General features: G+C 36.2%; 2 protein-coding genes across 2 annotated transcripts; both read right to left on the reverse strand.

The window, feature by feature from the left end:
- Positions 1-227: 227 nt before the first annotated feature.
- On the reverse strand, positions 228-3,181 carry LOC131637689 (uncharacterized). The gene is made up of 3 exons (XM_058908292.1): positions 2,940-3,181; positions 1,933-2,808; positions 228-1,857 (listed from the first exon to the last, which is right to left on the reverse strand). Exons 1-3 carry the CDS (start codon positions 3,179-3,181, stop codon positions 228-230), a joined length of 2,748 nt encoding a protein of 915 aa, XP_058764275.1.
- Positions 3,182-3,652: 471 nt separating this feature from the next.
- Positions 3,653-5,137, reverse strand: LOC131637690 (uncharacterized). The gene has a single exon (XM_058908294.1). It carries the CDS (start codon positions 5,135-5,137, stop codon positions 3,653-3,655), a length of 1,485 nt encoding a protein of 494 aa, XP_058764277.1.
- Positions 5,138-18,875: the final 13,738 nt, after the last annotated feature.

The following is an 18,875-nucleotide window of genomic DNA, read 5'->3' on the forward strand; positions in this document are numbered from 1 at the left end:
TCTTCACCATTGACAATGGCATTAACCTGACCGTTCTGAATGATACCACCACTCACAAACTTGATCGGGCTGAGGATACTAGGCTTGGGCGATGCATCCTGCTTCTTAGGGCTGAAACTAAGACCATTCTTGTCAAATTTGGGACGCACATCAATCACTTGCCCCCATCCTTCCACCTTTCCAGTCTCAACAACCACCTGAGCGTCTTTCAGGGAAGACATAACCGTTTATGGTTTCGTGATCTCACAAAGAGGAGTTCTCACAATATTCACGGCTTCGAACGCTTGGAATGGCGTCTCATGTATTTCAACTTCGATCTCCACATATCGGAAAGAAGACAGGTGACTCACGATGTAATCTTCCTCACCACAAACTGTCACCACTTTACCATCGACTGGATACTTCAACTTCTGATGAAGAGTGGATGTCACAGTGCCGACCTTGTGAATCCAGGGTCGTCCCAACAGACAACAGTAAGCAGGTTGAATATCCATTACATAAAAAGTTGTAGTGAAGATCTGAGGACCAACTTGGATTGGAAGATCTACCTCTCCAAACACAGACCTCCTTGAACCATCAAAAGCGCGTACCACTAACTCACTGGGCCTCAACTCAACACCAGCATAGTCAATTCTCATAAGGGCCGATTTGGGAAGCATATTCAAGGAAGAACCTGTATCAACCAGGACACGAGACAAGGTCGTCCCCTTACACTCCATCGAAATATGCAATGCCTTGTTATGGTTTCTCCCCTCAGGAGGAAGATCACGATCAGTAAATCCCAAACCATTTCCAGCTGAAATGTTATTGGCCACCGCCTCTAACTGGTTCACGGATATTTCGTGCGGTACATAAGCATTATTCAGGATTTTCAAGAGAGCGTCTCTATGAACCTCCGAACACATCAACAATTGCAAGATGAAAATCCTTGATTGGGTCTGACCCAACTGCTCAACAACTTTGTAATCAGACTTCTTGATGATTCTCAACAACTCCTCCACGTTCTTGGAAGACACAGCACTGTCAGGTGCCCCATTCTGAACCGAAGAGTTCTGGCTATCAACCACCACTTGTTTGACTTTGGCCTTAGCCGAAGCATCTGCATTGTTTTGTACAAGCTGAGGAGAGAAAACTCTGCCACTACGAGTAATCCTACCGGCACCAGCAAAATTATCGGCATTTGCAACTGCGGCCTTCACAAAATTGTCTTTCAACTCACCCTCTTTCTTCGTACCGTAGTAATACACATCTGAGCCATAATGCCAAGGAACGGCCTTCTCACTCTCATATGGATATGGCCCAGGAACAGTGATCACCAATGCCGCCGATTGCTCTGCATAGGGAATGGCGATAGGTATATGAACAAGCACCTGAATACTGATAGGAGCCACAGGTTCATATGGGATGTCAATTACCACCGCCTCATCGTTTGCAACCCTCGCGTTTCTCCTCTTTCTATAGAACTGGAGAGGACCTTCGTCCATTAATTTCTGAACCATACTCTTCAAATCAATACAACCCCCAGGTTGATTCTTACAATTCTCACAGTCGACACCACAGCCCGGGAAGATGCCACTATTAACCAGATGTTGTTTCACAGACACGAGAGGAAAAGTCAAACATCCCACATCATATACAACACTTATCTCTTCATTCTCAATAGCATTCACACCCGAACCTCCGCCATGGGCAGGCATGGGATTATTGACAATGTTCGGTGTCGGAGTGAATTGAATAACCTTTTGATCTAACAAGTCCTGAACCTTGTTTTTCAGAGCGATACACTTCTCAGTATCATGCCCAACACCACCAGAGTGAAAAGCACAACGGGCATTTGCATTATAACTTGGAGACTGCCTGTCCAGAGCATTCGGAGCATCTTTCAATGTGATCTTCTAAATACTGAGTAAGTGCTGCAATAGCTGAGCATACGTCATGGGAATTGGATCAAAGTGCCTATTAGGTCTAGCCCTCGGAGGGTATCGATTGTTCTGATACTGAGGATGTTGCCCCTGCTGCTGTTGTTGTTGAGGCACGGGAATAGTAACGGCATTCACCTGAGGATTACTTCTTCCTTGGTTTCCTTTTCCATACACAGCATCTGCATTCCCTTCCTTCTTTCTGGCATAACCCTCTGATTGTCTCTTGCCACTTGCTATGCCCTGAGAAGTACCTATTTGAATCTTTCCCATTTTCAAGCCCATCTCCACACGTTGGCCGCACCTAGCCATTGCGGAAAATGTTGCAGACGTACTACAAGCCAGATAGTAGTGTCCCAACAGAGTACTCGCGAACATATCAATTATCTCGCGTTCAGTCATTGGCGGCTGAACTCTTGCAGCTAACTCACGCCATTTCTGAGCGTACTCCTTGAAAGATTCTTTGGACCCCTGAACCAAACTCTGCAATTGAGTCCTATTCGGTGCCATGTCAACATTGTACTGATAGTACTTAACGAAAGCCTCGACAAGATCTCTCCATGAATGGATATGAGTGCGCTCGAGTTGCACATACCACTCCAAAGAAGCTCCAGCCAAGCTATCTTGGAAGAAGTGCATCAAAAATCCCTCATCTTCGGAATACACATACATTTTCCGGTAATATGCTTTGACATGTGTCATTGGGCAGGTAGCTCCGTTGTACTTGTCAAAAGTCGGAACCTTGAACTTTGGCGGAATCCTCACGCCTGGCACCAAACCTAGATCATTAATATCCATACCCAACACACCCTTACCTTCAACGGCCCTCAAGCGTTTCTCAATGAGACGATACCTTTCAACTTCCTCCTGCGCACCCTCAGCACTATGCCTTGACAATTGATCAACGTTCTCGAAGTTGAAATCCTGATTACCACGATTCTGATCATTTCTCCTCCCCAACAGACGAGACGAAGGTGGTGGAGGGAAACCCTGATTCTGGTTGAAAGGATTATAAGGTACATAGTGAGGACGCCTGACTCATTCTCATCATGATGATCATCAATACGGCCCGACACATCATCATACAAACCATACTGCTGTCCATCATTCTCAGTCCTCCTGGAATTCTCGACGAGAACTTGTAGATCCTCTTGACCTCTAGTGACGTTAGCCAACGCCTCCATAAACTGTGCCATATGCGCATTCATCTGTTCAGTTAACTGAGTTCGCATCTCAGCCATCTGCTCCTGTATCTGCTCCATCTGTCTTCGCTGATTGCTCCAAGTTGGATATGAATGAATTGTCGTCTTAGAACACCTTCTGATAACAAAACAGCGAGACATAAGATATAAGACCTGCAAAACCTGTAAATGTATGACATGTATGATATATGAATGATATGCATGAAATGTTTGTCAGTTTTCAGGTATCCAAGAGTTCATCCCACTTTCAGATAGGACGTAGAAACATTGGTATAGAATATAATTGCACAATAGTCCACACACGAGAATAATTCAGCAAACTGAGCATATTTCATTTCAACATAACTGCGAATTTGAGTTCGTACAAACAAAACACATAATCATGTCACAAAGTACTCATAAGGTATACAAAATAGGTCCAGAATATCAAAATAGATCCACTCCACAACAGTACTAGGATCGTCTGATAACAGAATGAGCTCCTCCATCTCCTCTCCATTGGGCTCGGAGTCTTGTGAGCTCTTCTTCAAGTCAAGCTGACTTGGCCTTTTCTTCCATCAATTGCTTTTTCGAATCCTGCACCTTTCTCTTGCTATTGTTTTCGGACCTTCGCAACTTCACACATTCTTGCTGTTTTCGGTACAAGCTTTCCTCCATTAAGTCATGAGATTGCCTTTGAACACGTGTCATGCTTGAACCTCCACCTTGCGCATGCTTGAGCTTACGAGCCAATTCCGCCTTTTCTTGATTTCGAAAATAACTTTCCAAGCCAACCTCTTTGTCCTTTGCTTGAAGTTTGATATTATCCGCCTTGGCCTGAGTATAGAGCTCAGCCGCAACTGTATCAGACAAGACCACAGGAGGTTGTTCATACAATGGATCCGACCTCCCAAATGGAAACAAAAAATCTTTAACTCTCGCCTTGACCCAATCCATATAAGGACCCATAGCAATAGGAACCTTCTTGCTTAGAGTGGTTTGATTTCTCTTATGGACTCTAGTCCAAGCATACGCTATCTTTTCTAGCTCCAAAGGATCTTTACCATCGGCAAAGTACACTGATTCAAATGCTTCTACATCCTTCTGAGACCTTTCCATTGCATATCCCAATTGGCGATAGGCGAGCGTGGGATTATAACTAATACAACCTCTGGTTCCCATGAGAGGAACATTGGAATATTGACCGCAACTAGTGATGATGTTCCAAACCTTCCCCACACAATAATTCCACCTGATGTCGTAAGATGTGAGGTTAACAATCCTATCTGACCACGGAAGAGAACTCTTTTTGAGCACAAACGGTCCTTTCACCGGCAAATGTAGCATGAACCAACGGTACAACAACGGAAGACAAGAACCCACAACATATCCTCCCTTCTTATTTCTAGAGTGGATCGCAAAATAGGCGTCCGCAAGCAACATAGGCACGGGGTTTTTGTTCATGAAGACATAGATCGCTGACAAACTCACAAAGTTCTCCCTTGATGGGAACAAGACAATGCCGTAGATCATGATAGCAAGCAAACGACTAAAATCAACCCAACGCTCATTCTTAGCCGCCTCCTCAGCCTTACTAATCAGAAAGCAAAGATAGAAACCAGGAACACCACCCGATGATTTCCAATTTCTTTCCACCTCCTTTATACCCATATGGAGAGCTTCAGCTATCTTTTCAAACCTCACAACCTTGGGAACTCGAACAAAAGGTACATCATCAGTAATTCGGATGTTGAGTATGTAAGAAAATTCCTCGAGTGTTGGGACCAGTTGAGAGTCCTGGAATGTAAAACATCTCAACTGTGGATCATAGTTTTGAAACAGGGTGATCAAAGCCATCGGATCAAAAGATGTATTGAGGATGGAGAGAAAATTGCCATAATCATGATTGAAGTCACGGAGAACCTCCCCTTTCAACCGAGAACTCAAACTTATCAACCCCGAAACATCAATAACCGGAATCTTGTAAGCACTGGTGTGTCTCGTATGCTCTTTGACAGTATTGGAAGAGATGTCCATCTTTTAGCTTGAATGAACTCTTGAATGGCTATGAAAAACATGACATGCAAATGCTCGTTATTATTATTTTTTTTGTGCATCATTTTTTGGAAAAGTAAATATGCAATGATGCAAGGTGGTGGGACTCTGGATGTCTCCCACCGGACATGTCTGGATTTCCTCAAAGTTACACGACCCAAGTTCAAATGTTCGGCACCAATTCAGAACTCCCCATAGATCACGAGACATAATCATTAGAATCAGAACCATAGTCACCATCACAGGAACAAAACCACTCGAACAAGAACCAAAGTAACCCTCGAACAAGAACCACGGTAACCCTTGAACAAGAACAGCGATAACCCTCGAACAAGAACAGCGGTAACCAACAATGTACCTATTAAGCAATGATTGATTCCCGCCCACTCACGGGTAAATCTAGGCCAAGGTAGGTCGAAAAGCCAACAGAGGATCGAATGTAGGCGTTATCATACGATATGGCCTCATTCCACCAAGCTCTGCCCGTGGATACGTGATCAGATCAATCAGGCATACGCCTTCTATCCGTCACGGCCACTCTAGTCCTAGTTCCTATGGTATCACTCATGACCTGGGTATTGGGTCTTTTACCTCTTGAAACACCCACCCACAGACATAAATCCAGACAGTCCAGAATATGATGCAGAAAAGTAAAGCGCAGATAGAATGCAATGCAAACAGGTAAATATGCAAAGCAGTAAAGCACCCAAAGATAAACACACAAGTGCTAGGATCGACTCGCTAAGTCCGGACCCGCAATAGGTCGAGACGTCCCTAGCAGAGTCGCCAGCTGTCACTACCGCGAAAATTAACAGAGTCGCCACTAACATATTTATCCTGAAAAGGAAGGGAATGCCAGCAAACCACAAAACAAAACAACGGTCTCACGACCAGAGAAAAGGGTAAGGGAGTCGGTTACGCCAGGGGAAGGTGTTAGCACCCCTCGCGCCCATCGTACTCGATGGTATCCACGCCTGTGTCTAAATCTATGGGTGTGTAACAAATCTATGCTAATATGGACTAAAATGAATGCAGAATGTAGGGAAAAGAAAGGATTGTGCTCGCACGGGTCCTACCCCGCTGCCTACGTATCTGTTTTGCAGAATCAGAGCTACCGTAGCTCGGCTAACTAGTTTCTGTTTGTTTTGTGTTTTTTAGGTGAACGAGTTACATTCACACTCCGCTGATCGACCTTTGGAGATTTAGGCTTGGGAATGGAGCGGAAATAACAAGCTCTTAAGAAAAGAAAATCAAAGAGTGTGGTTTGTGTTTTTAAAGAATGCATGAGGAAAACCTAGGCTAAGGGGGAAAGCTTGCTGCCTAATGTTATCATACAAAGGGTACAAGTCTAAACTAAACTAGCAACCTACGAGGAAAAGGGAATGCAAACAAGTATATCACACAAACGAGCTCATCTCGTAAAGCAAAAAAACCAACAGCACAGGCCGAATGGTAGAAAAGCGGTCCCGACATAGCCAAGGGAAGCGAATCACCCAAGTCAACCAAGCATCAGACCTCGCGAAAATGACCGGGCCATAGACAAGAGGAGCAGATCCCTCTCAGCAACCAAGCCGTCACGGATCGGAAAGGAAAATGGTGCGTGCGTACACCGAGCGTCAACGTCGAGCGACGCGAGCTATAGGAAATGCGGGGGTCCGGTTGCATGAACCCTTTTCCTGACATACTCGATAACAAGATCTTGTGCAAGTTCAGAAGCAAACAACATGTAGCGTGCGCATACTGAACGGACTCGATGAGACTAGGCGGGGGTTGATTGCTAACCCTTTCCGCATGCCTTTCATGAGGATTTAACGGAGTGCCATATAGGACTTATTACACCGTGGCTCCCTGCCGCAAAGCACAAATGTAAACACACCAATAAAAATAGAGTCTCTTTCGAGGACTTAGCCAGATGCATGTCTAGGTCCTACTTCTCATGTTAAAGGATGATGCGAGAAAGTGCTAAAGTGCGGGAGAGATAAAATGAAACGGAATCAATACCAAATGGATGATGATCCGTAAACTAAAGCGAAGAGAGCAAGGAAACTGAGATCCCACAAGCGAGCTAGTAAAGCAAAAGCAAATAGTCAGCACACCGATTAGCCATGAAAGCATACAAAGGTCGACATGCGCGTCGAGCATAATCACAATACACCTGCAAAAGGAACAAGCAAACCAAACAAGCAGATATAAAGTAAAAGAGACGTGTCTTCAGGAAAAGAACACGAAACAAATGGATGAAATCACATCCCGCAAGTAAAGCGGGACACTCACATGGTAAGCATCGATCGGTGACCGTCAAGAAGCTTCGCACACTAACACACAAGTTAGAGATAACAACATATCACAATCAGAATTGCGTTATTGTACTACATGCTAAACAGAAAATGGATAACAATATAAGATGCGGAAATATGAAACAAGTATCCAAAACAGAATGGCCATTGCACACACAAAAGTATATGAAAACATGTCGAAACACACATCAAAACGAACGACAATCACACATGAGTAAACGCGCACAACAAACATATCGGAAGCGATCCAAGATAAAATCATGAAGGACATAAAATTCAGCAAGATAAAACAATCCATCAGAAAGTACATTTTTCAGGCTTTTCAACGATATAAAGGACACGTAAAACGGAGTTACGAGTCAAAAGATATGAATTTTTGAAGTTAAGAACAAAACACACAGCCGTAACCGGTTACGCCCTGACCCGTAACCGGTTACGGTCAAGACAGAAGCAAAAGGAAGGCAAAACACGGGTTCATAACCGGTTACGGCCAGGAGCGTAACCGGTTACGCTGTACACAGAAGCAAAAGTAGAGGCAAAAAACAAGCTCGTAACCGGTTACGGCCAAGAGCGTAACCGGTTACGCTGTGTACAAAATCAGCGCAACAAGGCAAACACGGATTCGTAACCGGTTACGGCCTGAAGCGTAACTGGTTACGCTGAGCACAGAGTAAAAAAAAAGCACAATCAACATTCCAAGCAACTCAAACATGCATCTATCAAGAATTATGATCAAGCACGAATTAAACTCGACTTGCACAACGTTATGAACATCAAACCACCACAATTAGGCATCAATCCACATAGATTTCAAGTCAACATCATGGATTATTAAACAATAAACTCATGCAAGCATTAGATCAAACACATAGTGCACCAAACTTGTATCCACATGCAATTGCAAGCAAAGTGTCAATGAATCTAACATTTAATCATCATCAACATCAATTAAGCATCATCAACAACTAGATCTAGCATTCGAATCATGTTAACATCAACAATTAAGCACCTAATTCAAGGTTCAGAGGCTTACCGGATGAAGATCTATACCGACGCGCGAACACGAACACGAATCCGACACGAACGCGAACACGAACGAAATCGAAAAGCAAATCCGGAGAAGAAAGAGAGAGTGGCGCACAAGAATAGAGGAGGGGAGAGCTAATCTGAACTCGAGATCTTGAACTTCAATCCATATTGCTCTTGATTCTTGATGAAAGTTAATGAATGTTGATGAAAGTTTTATAGGATTTGTGGTTTTGGTCTTTGAAAATTGAGAGAGAAATAAGAGAAAGTGTTTGTGAAAAATTTGGTGAATTGAAGTTATGAAGTTCCCCTTTGATTTGTGAAGAGCAAAAAGTTTATATATTGTCAACGCGAAATGTCCAAATTGCCCTCGGTGCGTCTTATTTTGGCTCGTTTTTAAGGAAACTCGGTTCGGATCTGAATTCCGGAACGAAACCAATGCCATTGTGAAGATGACCAAATTCGTGATTCGTAGCCGCGAGAATCATCTCAATCCGATAAGCGATGAAGAAAATACGTTCGTTTGAATGCCGAGAAACGCCGATTCATCTGGCGCAACCGTGCAGAATTTTGTGGGCACCGCTCAAAGAACTCGATAAAACTCCATCTTCGGCTCAAAATCTGAACAAGCATGTGTGACGAAGAATCGAAGCTAACGAAATTTATGAGAATATGCTGCCGGAATGGACTTCATACGATAAAAATCGAAGAATTTATGAATTTTCAAACTTGGCGCGACATACCCGAAAACACACTTTTTACCGAAAGACTACGACGTTCCTCAAAATGCTGGGAGTTTTCAGTGCATAATTGGCCTTCGGTCCGAACATATGAAATCTAGGCAATGATGGCATGGAGCTCCAGTTAAATTTTCGAGCAAATCCGACGAGCGGAATGTGAGATATGAATTTTCTGAGGCCCGAAACCCTACATTCAGCACCATTTTTCATTGTGAAATCTCAAGTAATTTGCAAATCTGACAACCTTCCTCAAAGAATTGGCTTTCGAGCCGAACACGAAAGTTGTAGATATCGTCGAAACAGTCAAGATTCGAGTCACTAAGACTTGCGAATTTTCTCGTATTTTCACTGTTTAAACCATTTTTCACACCGCACTTCCTAAACCCATGAAAACTCTTTATTACTTTTTCTTCAATTTCGAACGACGAGATAAATGTCTTGGATAACTTATAGCTCAAATAAAGAGGGCAAATTTTGGGGTGCAGCAGGCTTTCCGAAGGGGACGATAACACACGGTTTTTCCATAATTCCTTAAAAGATAGGAGAAGAAGGAATGCTTTATGCTTTATGCTTTATTGAGACCAGGAGGGGGAGGTTGGAAGAGGTCATGGAGATTAAAGAATTTATTTTTAAGCATTTTGAAGGTTTCTTTAAAGAAGAGGTTTGTTCTAGACCGGAGCCACATGGGATTAACTTGATTAAGCTATCGATGGTGGATTCCTTGGAGTTAGAAAAACCTATCTCCAGAGAAGAGGTCAAGGATGCTATTTGGTCGTGTGATGAGAATAAAAGTCCGGGTCCGGATGGTTATTCTTTGGAATTCTTCAAAAGATTTTGGATTCTCCTTAAAGACGAATTGATGAAGTTATGCAACGATTTCCACTCAAAAGGTATGCTTGTCAAAGCTATCACTTCCTCTTTTCTTGCGCTTATTCCTAAAAAGAAGAATTCGCAAGACTTGTCCGAGTACCGACCTATTTGTCTTGTGGGGAGCATATACAAGATTATAGCAAAGATTTTGGCGGCTAGAATGAGATGTGTTTTGGATAAATTGGTTTCTCCTAATCAAACCGCTTTTGTTTCGGGTAGGAGTATGATTGATGGGGTTCTAATGGTAAATGAAATTCTTGATTGGGCAAAAAGGAAAAAGAGGGGGTGTCTTTTACTCAAAGTGGATTTTGAAAAGGCTTACGATTCTATTTCTTGGAATTACCTTAGGTGGATTATGGGAAGAATGGGGTTCAGGGAAAGATGGTTGAAATGGATGGAATCTTGTATCTTCACTAGTCATATGTCCGTTTTGGTGAACGGTAGCTCTACCAAAGAGTTCAAAGTTCAAAAAGGTTTATGTCAAGGCGATCCGATTTCCCCTTTTCTCTTTGTCATTGCTATGGAAGGTCTTAGTGCTCTTATGAAGAAATCGGTGGAGGTGGGGGATTTTAAACCGTTTAAATATGGCGAGGAAGATTATGTTGAAATTCTCCAATTTGCGGAAGACACGGTAATTATTGGAGAACCTTCTTGTGATAATCTTTGGAACATGAAAGTGTTGTTGAGAGGCTTTGAGCTTGTTTCCGGTTTGAAAATCAACTTACACAAAAGCAATTTTTTCGGAATTCATATTGGAGAGTGGCTTTCTTACTCGGAAACCTCTTTCCTTTCTTGCAAAAAAGGAACTTTTCCTTTTAAATTTCTTGGTGTGTGGGTGGGTGAAGGCGCTAACAAGAGGAGAGCGTTGAAGGAGGTCATTTCTAACATCAAAGCAAGATTGTCGATGTGGAAGGGGAGAAATATTTCCATAGGTGGAAGGGTCACTCTTATTGGTTCGGTGCTTAATGCAATCCCAATCTTCACTCTTTCTTTTTTTAAAGCTCCGAACAAAGTTATTCAAGAGATTAGAGGCCTCCTTAGTAATTTCTTGTGGAAAGGGAATGTGAACAAAAGAAGTATTCATTGGGTGAAGTGGGAGAATGTTTGTAAACCTAAGGAGAAAGGTGGGTTAGAAATTAGGGATGTTGGTGATATGAATAGATCCCTCCTTCTCAAATGGAAGTGGAGAATTTTGAAGGAGGACAAAGCCATTTGGAGTAGATTTCTTTTCTTGAGATATCAAAATCCGAAATTCAAAGTGTTAGCTTCTAGCGGGGAAGTTTTAAACCGTGATGATTCTAGTTGGTGGAGAGACATCATCCTTAACGATTTTAAAAAGGAGGATTCCGTTGAAGGCTTCAAAGATTGGGTCAATTGTGAACTCAAAAGAGGTAACAACATTCTTTTTTGGCATAGTTGTTGGTTGGGTCATCAAACTCTTCGCGTTTCCTTCCCGCATTTGTTCGATTTTTCAACCAATAAACTTTCCAAAGTTAGTGATGTCTTCTCTTGGAATGATGGTGCCTTTAATTGGAACATTAATGGTCTCTTCGAAATTGACGATTTCGCTCAATTGAATCCGAATTTCACTCATGACGCCATTAATGGTACTCGTACGGCTTTTGCTCTTCAAGTAAGGGAGCTAAAAGTGTTGCTGGAAGGAATAGTTCCGAACAATACGGAAGAAGACGACTTCCATTGGAAGCTAAACCCAAATGGTGTGTTCTCGGTTGCAAGTGTATCTAACTTGGTAGCTAATGCAAAAGACATGGCTTGGTCAACTAATGTCATCAATTTGTTGGAAGCTATATGGAAGGCTAAGATTCCGAAAAAAGGTCAAAATCTTTTGTTGGAGATTTTTCATAGATAGACTTCCTCTAAAAGACCTTTTGGCCTATAGAGGTGTCTCTAACTTCAACTCTATGGATTGTTTATTTTGCTCCAATCATCCGGAATCTTCGGAACACCTCTTCTTTCAATGTCAAGTTTCGAAAGCGGTATGGGAAAATATCTACACTTGGTTGGGAGATGACTCGGAGTTTACCTTGGAGAAGTTCAAAAGTTTTGGTTACATCCAAGAAAAAGTGAGGAAATCCAACACTAGAGTTAAATTAAACTCAATTTGGTTAGCTCTAATTTGGTGCATTTGGATAATGAGAAATGCCATTATTTTTGATAATGCTTCTTTTAGCTTGGAAGTGGTGATATCCAACATTTTGTTCTTTTCTTGGAGATGGTTGTGTAATAGTGAACTCTACTTCTAGGACTATTTTTTATGATTGGTACAAGTTACCTTTAAACTGTTTTAACTCTATTTAGAGTTCTTGTTGTAAGGGTTGCACCCCTAGTGCAATATCTTATATCATTGCTTATTAAAAAAAAAATTAATGATCGTGAAAAACTCTAAAATACTCTTAGTTGATTTTTTGACACCACATTAAAATTGTTTTTATTTGGTCTTTGCAAAATAAAGTTCTTAATTTTATTATTAAAATAATACAACTCTCATATTTTATCAAACTTACCAAATCTCTCTCCATTCTCTATTTTTTTTTTCTCTTTCATCATTTTCTCACTTCTTTCTTCCATAAAATAATCTATTATTGATCTATATATTTTTATATAGGAAAAATAGTATTTATGATCCAAATAATTTTTATTCAAAAATAGTATACAGAAAAAATTTATTCAAAAAATCTATTATTGATCTAAATGTTTTTATATACAAAAATTTAACATTGATCCAAATATTTTTGTAAATGATACATAAACAAAAATAATATTTGTGTATGGAAAAAATCTATTATTTACGAAAAATTATATTTATGATCCAACTATTTTTATTTAAAAATGGTATACGTGAAAAAATTTACTATTGATCTAAATATTTTTAATACGAAATTTACTATTGATCCAAATATTTTTGTAAATGATACCTAAACAAAAAAGAAGTCTGTATACGGGAAAAAAAATCTATTATTGATCTAAATATTTTATATACGAGAAATGATATTTATGATCAAACCTCAAAAATGGTATACGAAAAAAAAATCTATTATTGTCATAAATATTTTTATCTACGAAAATTTAATATTGATCCAAATGTTTTTGTAAATGATATCTAAACAAAAAAAATATTTGTTTACGAAAAAAATCTATTATTTATAAAAAATAGTATTTATTATCCAAATACTTTTTATTAGAAAATGGTATATAGGAAAAATTTTACTATTGATCTAAATATTTTTATATACGAAATTTATTATTTGATCCAAATATTTTTGTAAATGATACCTAAACAAAAATGAAGTCTGTATATGGGAAAAAATTATTATTGATCTAAATAATTTAATATACGAGAAATGGTATTTATGATTAAATATTTTTATCTAAAAATGATATATGGGGAAAAAAATCTATTATTGATCTATATAATTTTATATACGAAAATTTAATATTGATCCAAATATTTTTGTAAATGATACCAAATCAAAAATAATATTTGTATACGGAAAAAAGTCTATTATTTACAAAAAATCGTATTTATGATCGAAATATTTCTTATTCAAAAATGGTATACGGAAAAAAATCTATTATTTACGAAAAATCGTATTTATGATCGAAATATTTCTTATTCAAAAATGGTATACGGAAAAAAATCTATTATTGATCTAAATATTTTTATATACGAAATTTACTATTGATCCAAATATTTTTGTAAATGATACCTAAACAAAAATAAAGTCTGTATACTGGAAAAAAATCTATTATTGATCTAAATATTTTTATATATGAGAAAAAAATATTTATTATCAAATATATTTTATCCAAAAATGGTATACAGGAAAAAAATCTATTATTGACCTATATATTTTTATATACGAAAATTTAATATTGATCCAAAATTTTTGTAAATGATACCTAAACAAAAATAATACTTGTATACGGAAAAAAGTCTATTATTTACGAAAAATGGTATTTATGATCCAAATATTTTTTATTCAAAAATAGTATACGGAAAAAAATCTACTATTGATCTAAATATTTTTATATACGAAATATACTAATGATCCAAATAATTTTAAAAATGATACCTAAACAAAAATGATGTCTGTATACGGGAAAAAATCTATTATTGATCTAAATATTTTTATATACGAGAAATGATATTTATGATCAAATTTTTATTATCCAAAAATGGTATATGGGAAAAAAATCTATTATTGATCTATATATTTTTAGATACGAAAATTTAATATTGATCCAAATATTTTTGAAAATAATACATAAACAAAAATAATATTTGTATACGGAAAAAGTCTATTGTTTACGAAAAATGGTATTTATGATTCAAATATTTTTTATTCAAAAATGGTATACTGAAAAAAATCTACTATTGATCTAAATATTTTTATATACGAAATTTACTATTGATCCAAATATTTTTGTAAATGATACCTAAACAAAACTGATGTTTGTATACGGAAAAAAATCTATTATTGATCTAAATATTTTTATATACGAGAAATGATATTTATGATAAAATATTTTTATCCAAAAATGATATACGGGAAAATTTTTATTATTAATCTAAATATTTTTATATACGAAAATTTAATATTGATCCAAATATTTTTGTAAATGATACCTAAGCAAAAATAATATTTGTATACATATATAAAATCTATTATTTACGAAAAATGGTATTTATGATCCAAATAATTTGTATTAAAAATGGTATACGAGAAGAAATCTACTATTGATCTAAATATTTTTATATACGAAATTTACTATTGATCCAAATATTTTTGTAAATGAAACCTAAACAAAAATGAAGTCTGTATACGGGAAAAAATCTATTATTGATTTTAATATTTTTATATACGAGAAATGGTATTTATGATCAAATATTTTTGATCCAAAAATGGTATACGGGAAAAAAATGTATTATTGATCTAAATATTTTTATATACGAAATAATCAATTAGTTACTTAAATATTTTTTCTTTTTAACATTTTATTTAAAATAAATGATGTATCCAAATGCGTGTAACAGAACCTAACACGTGCGTATGCACGGATTTGTTACTAGTTTAACCAAAAAAAAAAGAAATTTTGCCAAATATTTTTTTTGAATATGATGAAAGAGTTTTTTAAGTTTAGCGTAATTGAAAAATAATCAAATATAAAAAATTAAAGACAAAATTACTTATAGATTTAATGTGGTGACACATTTATTTATACATTTTAGTTTTCATCTTAAAATATATTTAGGTGGTTATATATTTTTTTAATGTAATGATAGTTAATTATTTTCATAGATGTAATTATGATACATTTTTAAGTGTTTTAAAGTATATCTAACATTATTTGAATATATATTGGAATTACCGTGATGATTAAGGATGGTAAAACGGACCCGACCTGTTGGACATGTTCGTTTTTCTCACACTTTTGTGCGGGATGGACCAAGATTTTAGACCATCACCCTCTAGTGTGATCGTCATGTCCTGTCTCATTTTTTAAGCGGGCTTTTGCGGGCATGTGCATTAACATAAATTTGAATTTTTAGGCTTAAAAAGTGTAGTGCGGGCGGGCTTAGCTGCACCACCTTCACTTTTTTGCGGGGCGCGCCAAGATTTTAGGCCCGCATCGTCAACTATGACCGTCCCACCCCGTTTTTTTACGGGGCGGTCCTAAACGGGACGGGCATGCCCGTTTGCCACCCCTAATTATAATGTGTTTATATGACATAAAACAAATCCATAAAATAAGTATTGTCAACTGGTCTGTGTGATGTTACCAGGAGAAAATTTAGATTCCAATCTCTAGACAAATCCTATATTCTATGTGTATGTGAACATATGTTAATATGGATTTTAAAGTTCGGGCAACTTTATATTCCTTATATGTGAATGCTAACACGGGTAAATCCTGATTTTAAAATCCAGAGATACCCCATGTGTTCGTACATGATAAAAAAAGGGGTTAATATAGATTTCAATATTTGTACCAATCCTTGAGATCGGATTTCATTTGTATGATTCTTAATGATCTAAAACTTTAGAAATAGTCTCATGTGATAATAACACAAGCACTCAAAAATGAATAAATATTGGTATATTGCACTTCTCTTTTTCAATTTAGGGTCATAGAGAACACGTCTCTTGTAGATCTTAAATCGAAATTAATGAGACTCTTACACTACACTAACAATCAAAGAGTAGTTAAGATCAAGTATTGTTCACCAACGATTGATAATGAAGGGAAAATTAAATTCAATAAGTTTGAGTTGAAGATGGATGCAGAATATAAGTGTTATGCGGAGTAAATTTCACCTTTACGCAATTAAGATCCAATCTTGTTGGATGTGATACTTGTAAGATCAACCACATATATTCTAAAGATGATGAAACATCTTGAACTATCTGTTGGTGATGAGAAGTCATGTTATATTTAAGTTAAAAAATATTTATGCGATGTTATGCATTTTGTGTATGATCGGAAAGATCTATATCAAGTTAATGGGGCGCACCTCTGAAAATCCAAAAAAATATTTATGTGATGTTATGCATTTTGTGTCGTAGACATATTTTAAACGCAAGAAGAATTTATCTCATAAATTCGGGTATGTTTTATTATATCTTCTAAAAATTAGGATGTCGTGAAATTCATAATATCAAGATCAATTTTACTAATATTTGATATTATAGACATTATGAATTTTTAATAATAACTAATTGATAGATAAACAAAACCTATTATTGTTGATGCTTTAACTTAGTTTAATGTTTTCATGTTATTTGATTCATTACGCTAATGATAAATTCTACAATATAAGTATCCTGGTTTTCAATCTAAGAGAGTAATATATATATATATATATATATATATATATATATATATATATATATATATATATATATATATATATATATATATATATATATTAATGGTTGAATGATATTCATATAACATGATATTTAAAAAATATGAGATAGATTGTGCTTAGGGTCGGTCCTTTGAATTTGGGTGCCTTGGGCGAACCAAAAGAGTGGTGCCCCTATAATTTTTTAACCATAAATACATAAGGATAAAAGAAATAATTGGATAAAAAACATTTTCATTTGATATTGTTCAAAAAAAAAGAAATATAAATCTTTGAATCAATGTTTATACTATATCAAAACATAAACCACTGTAAAGAGACTTATTATTCTACTTCTTCTTGATCCCATCTTTTTTCTTATAAAAAAATTTGACCAAACCTTTAAAATTATTTAAATATCATCCTCTTAACATTTTTTGTTGCAAAATCGTTAATAATTTGTTCATAATGAAGATTCTTCAAAAAATTATTTCAATTGAAATCAACGCAAGACTATTTAATTTATCTTGTGACATAGTAGACCTCAAATAAGATTTTAATAATTTTAATTTAGAAAAAATTCTTTCAGCAGATGCAACACTAATAGAAATAGTCATTACTCTATAATCTATGCGTGCATAAGGAAAACAATTAAAAGTATTTAAAGAACTCAATATCATATAGTTTTCTGATTCAACTGTTAAAACTTCTCTAATAACTTTCAATTCTTCAAACAAAATTTCACCATCAAGATCAAGGGAATCGTCATGTTTTAAACAAGTTTCAAGATGTTTACAACATGATTTCAAGTTCCTATCAAATAATTATCTAAGCCTTTCAATACTAAACAAGAATCCAATTTTTTTCCATATGTGCTATACTGCTCAAATCTTTTATCAAGTGAGCCGATTGTTTGATCTACAATATATAAGAGATAATGATTTCGAAAAGACTCTTCAGTAGACTCAAGATTCAATTGTGTGGGTTGAGATGAATTTTTATCATAGTGTTGTTTTCTACTAATTTGATGTTTTTGAATAAACACACATTCACACTCTATTTCATTCTCAATCTTTTCAGCACTAGCCTTAGCATTTACAAATCCAGATTCTCTATATTTTTTCAAATATTTGATCAAACCTTTTAATAGTTCTGTAGCCACATCAATACACATGTCTTTTTTTTTTGTTGCAAACTTTTGCTAATTTCATAAACAACAGTTAACAATTCAAACTAAATAATCATAGCTACTAAAAATTCAAAGTTTCTAATTTCATGAGTTGCTAAAGATTCGACTTCACTCTTATTTTAGGGATCATTATCTTGTTCAGTTAGTTGAAGTAGTGCTTCACTCATAATTTTGGGATCAATAATATAAAATATTTTCTATATCATTGTTTTAATTTTAGTGTCTCAATTAAAATCTTTAGTTGCTAAAATTATGGATATATTAATTAATTTTATTTTAGAGAAATTAATTGATTTTATTATACTCTATATTTTATTTATGAGAAATTACATTCTTTTATTAACTAGTGCCCCTATAATTTTGTTAACCAGTATATTTAAAAAAAAAAATATTTTTAGCAAGTATTTTTGTAATATAAAATTCTCTTTTAATATATATACGGGTAAGATATTTTTTTGGTGCCCCTAAAATTACGGGGCCCTGGGCTCCCGCCCCGCGAACCCGTGCTTAGGGCCACCCCTGATTGTGCTATAGGATGGTTTATTATGGTGGTAACTTTGTTCTCAAGAAAAGGGTGTAGTTAATTATTTTTGATTTTGTACCTTTTGAATTTAAAGTACAATTATTAAAAGTAGGAACCAAGAAGGTTTTTTACAAATGTATATTCTATTTTAACCATGTTTCTTTTGACTACATTGGCAGAAAAGAAAACGTAATGTTATGGTTAAAA

This window comes from Vicia villosa, unplaced genomic scaffold (assembly GCF_029867415.1).
Source record: "Vicia villosa cultivar HV-30 ecotype Madison, WI unplaced genomic scaffold, Vvil1.0 ctg.002073F_1_1, whole genome shotgun sequence".
Classification (NCBI taxonomy): domain Eukaryota; kingdom Viridiplantae; phylum Streptophyta; class Magnoliopsida; order Fabales; family Fabaceae; genus Vicia; species Vicia villosa.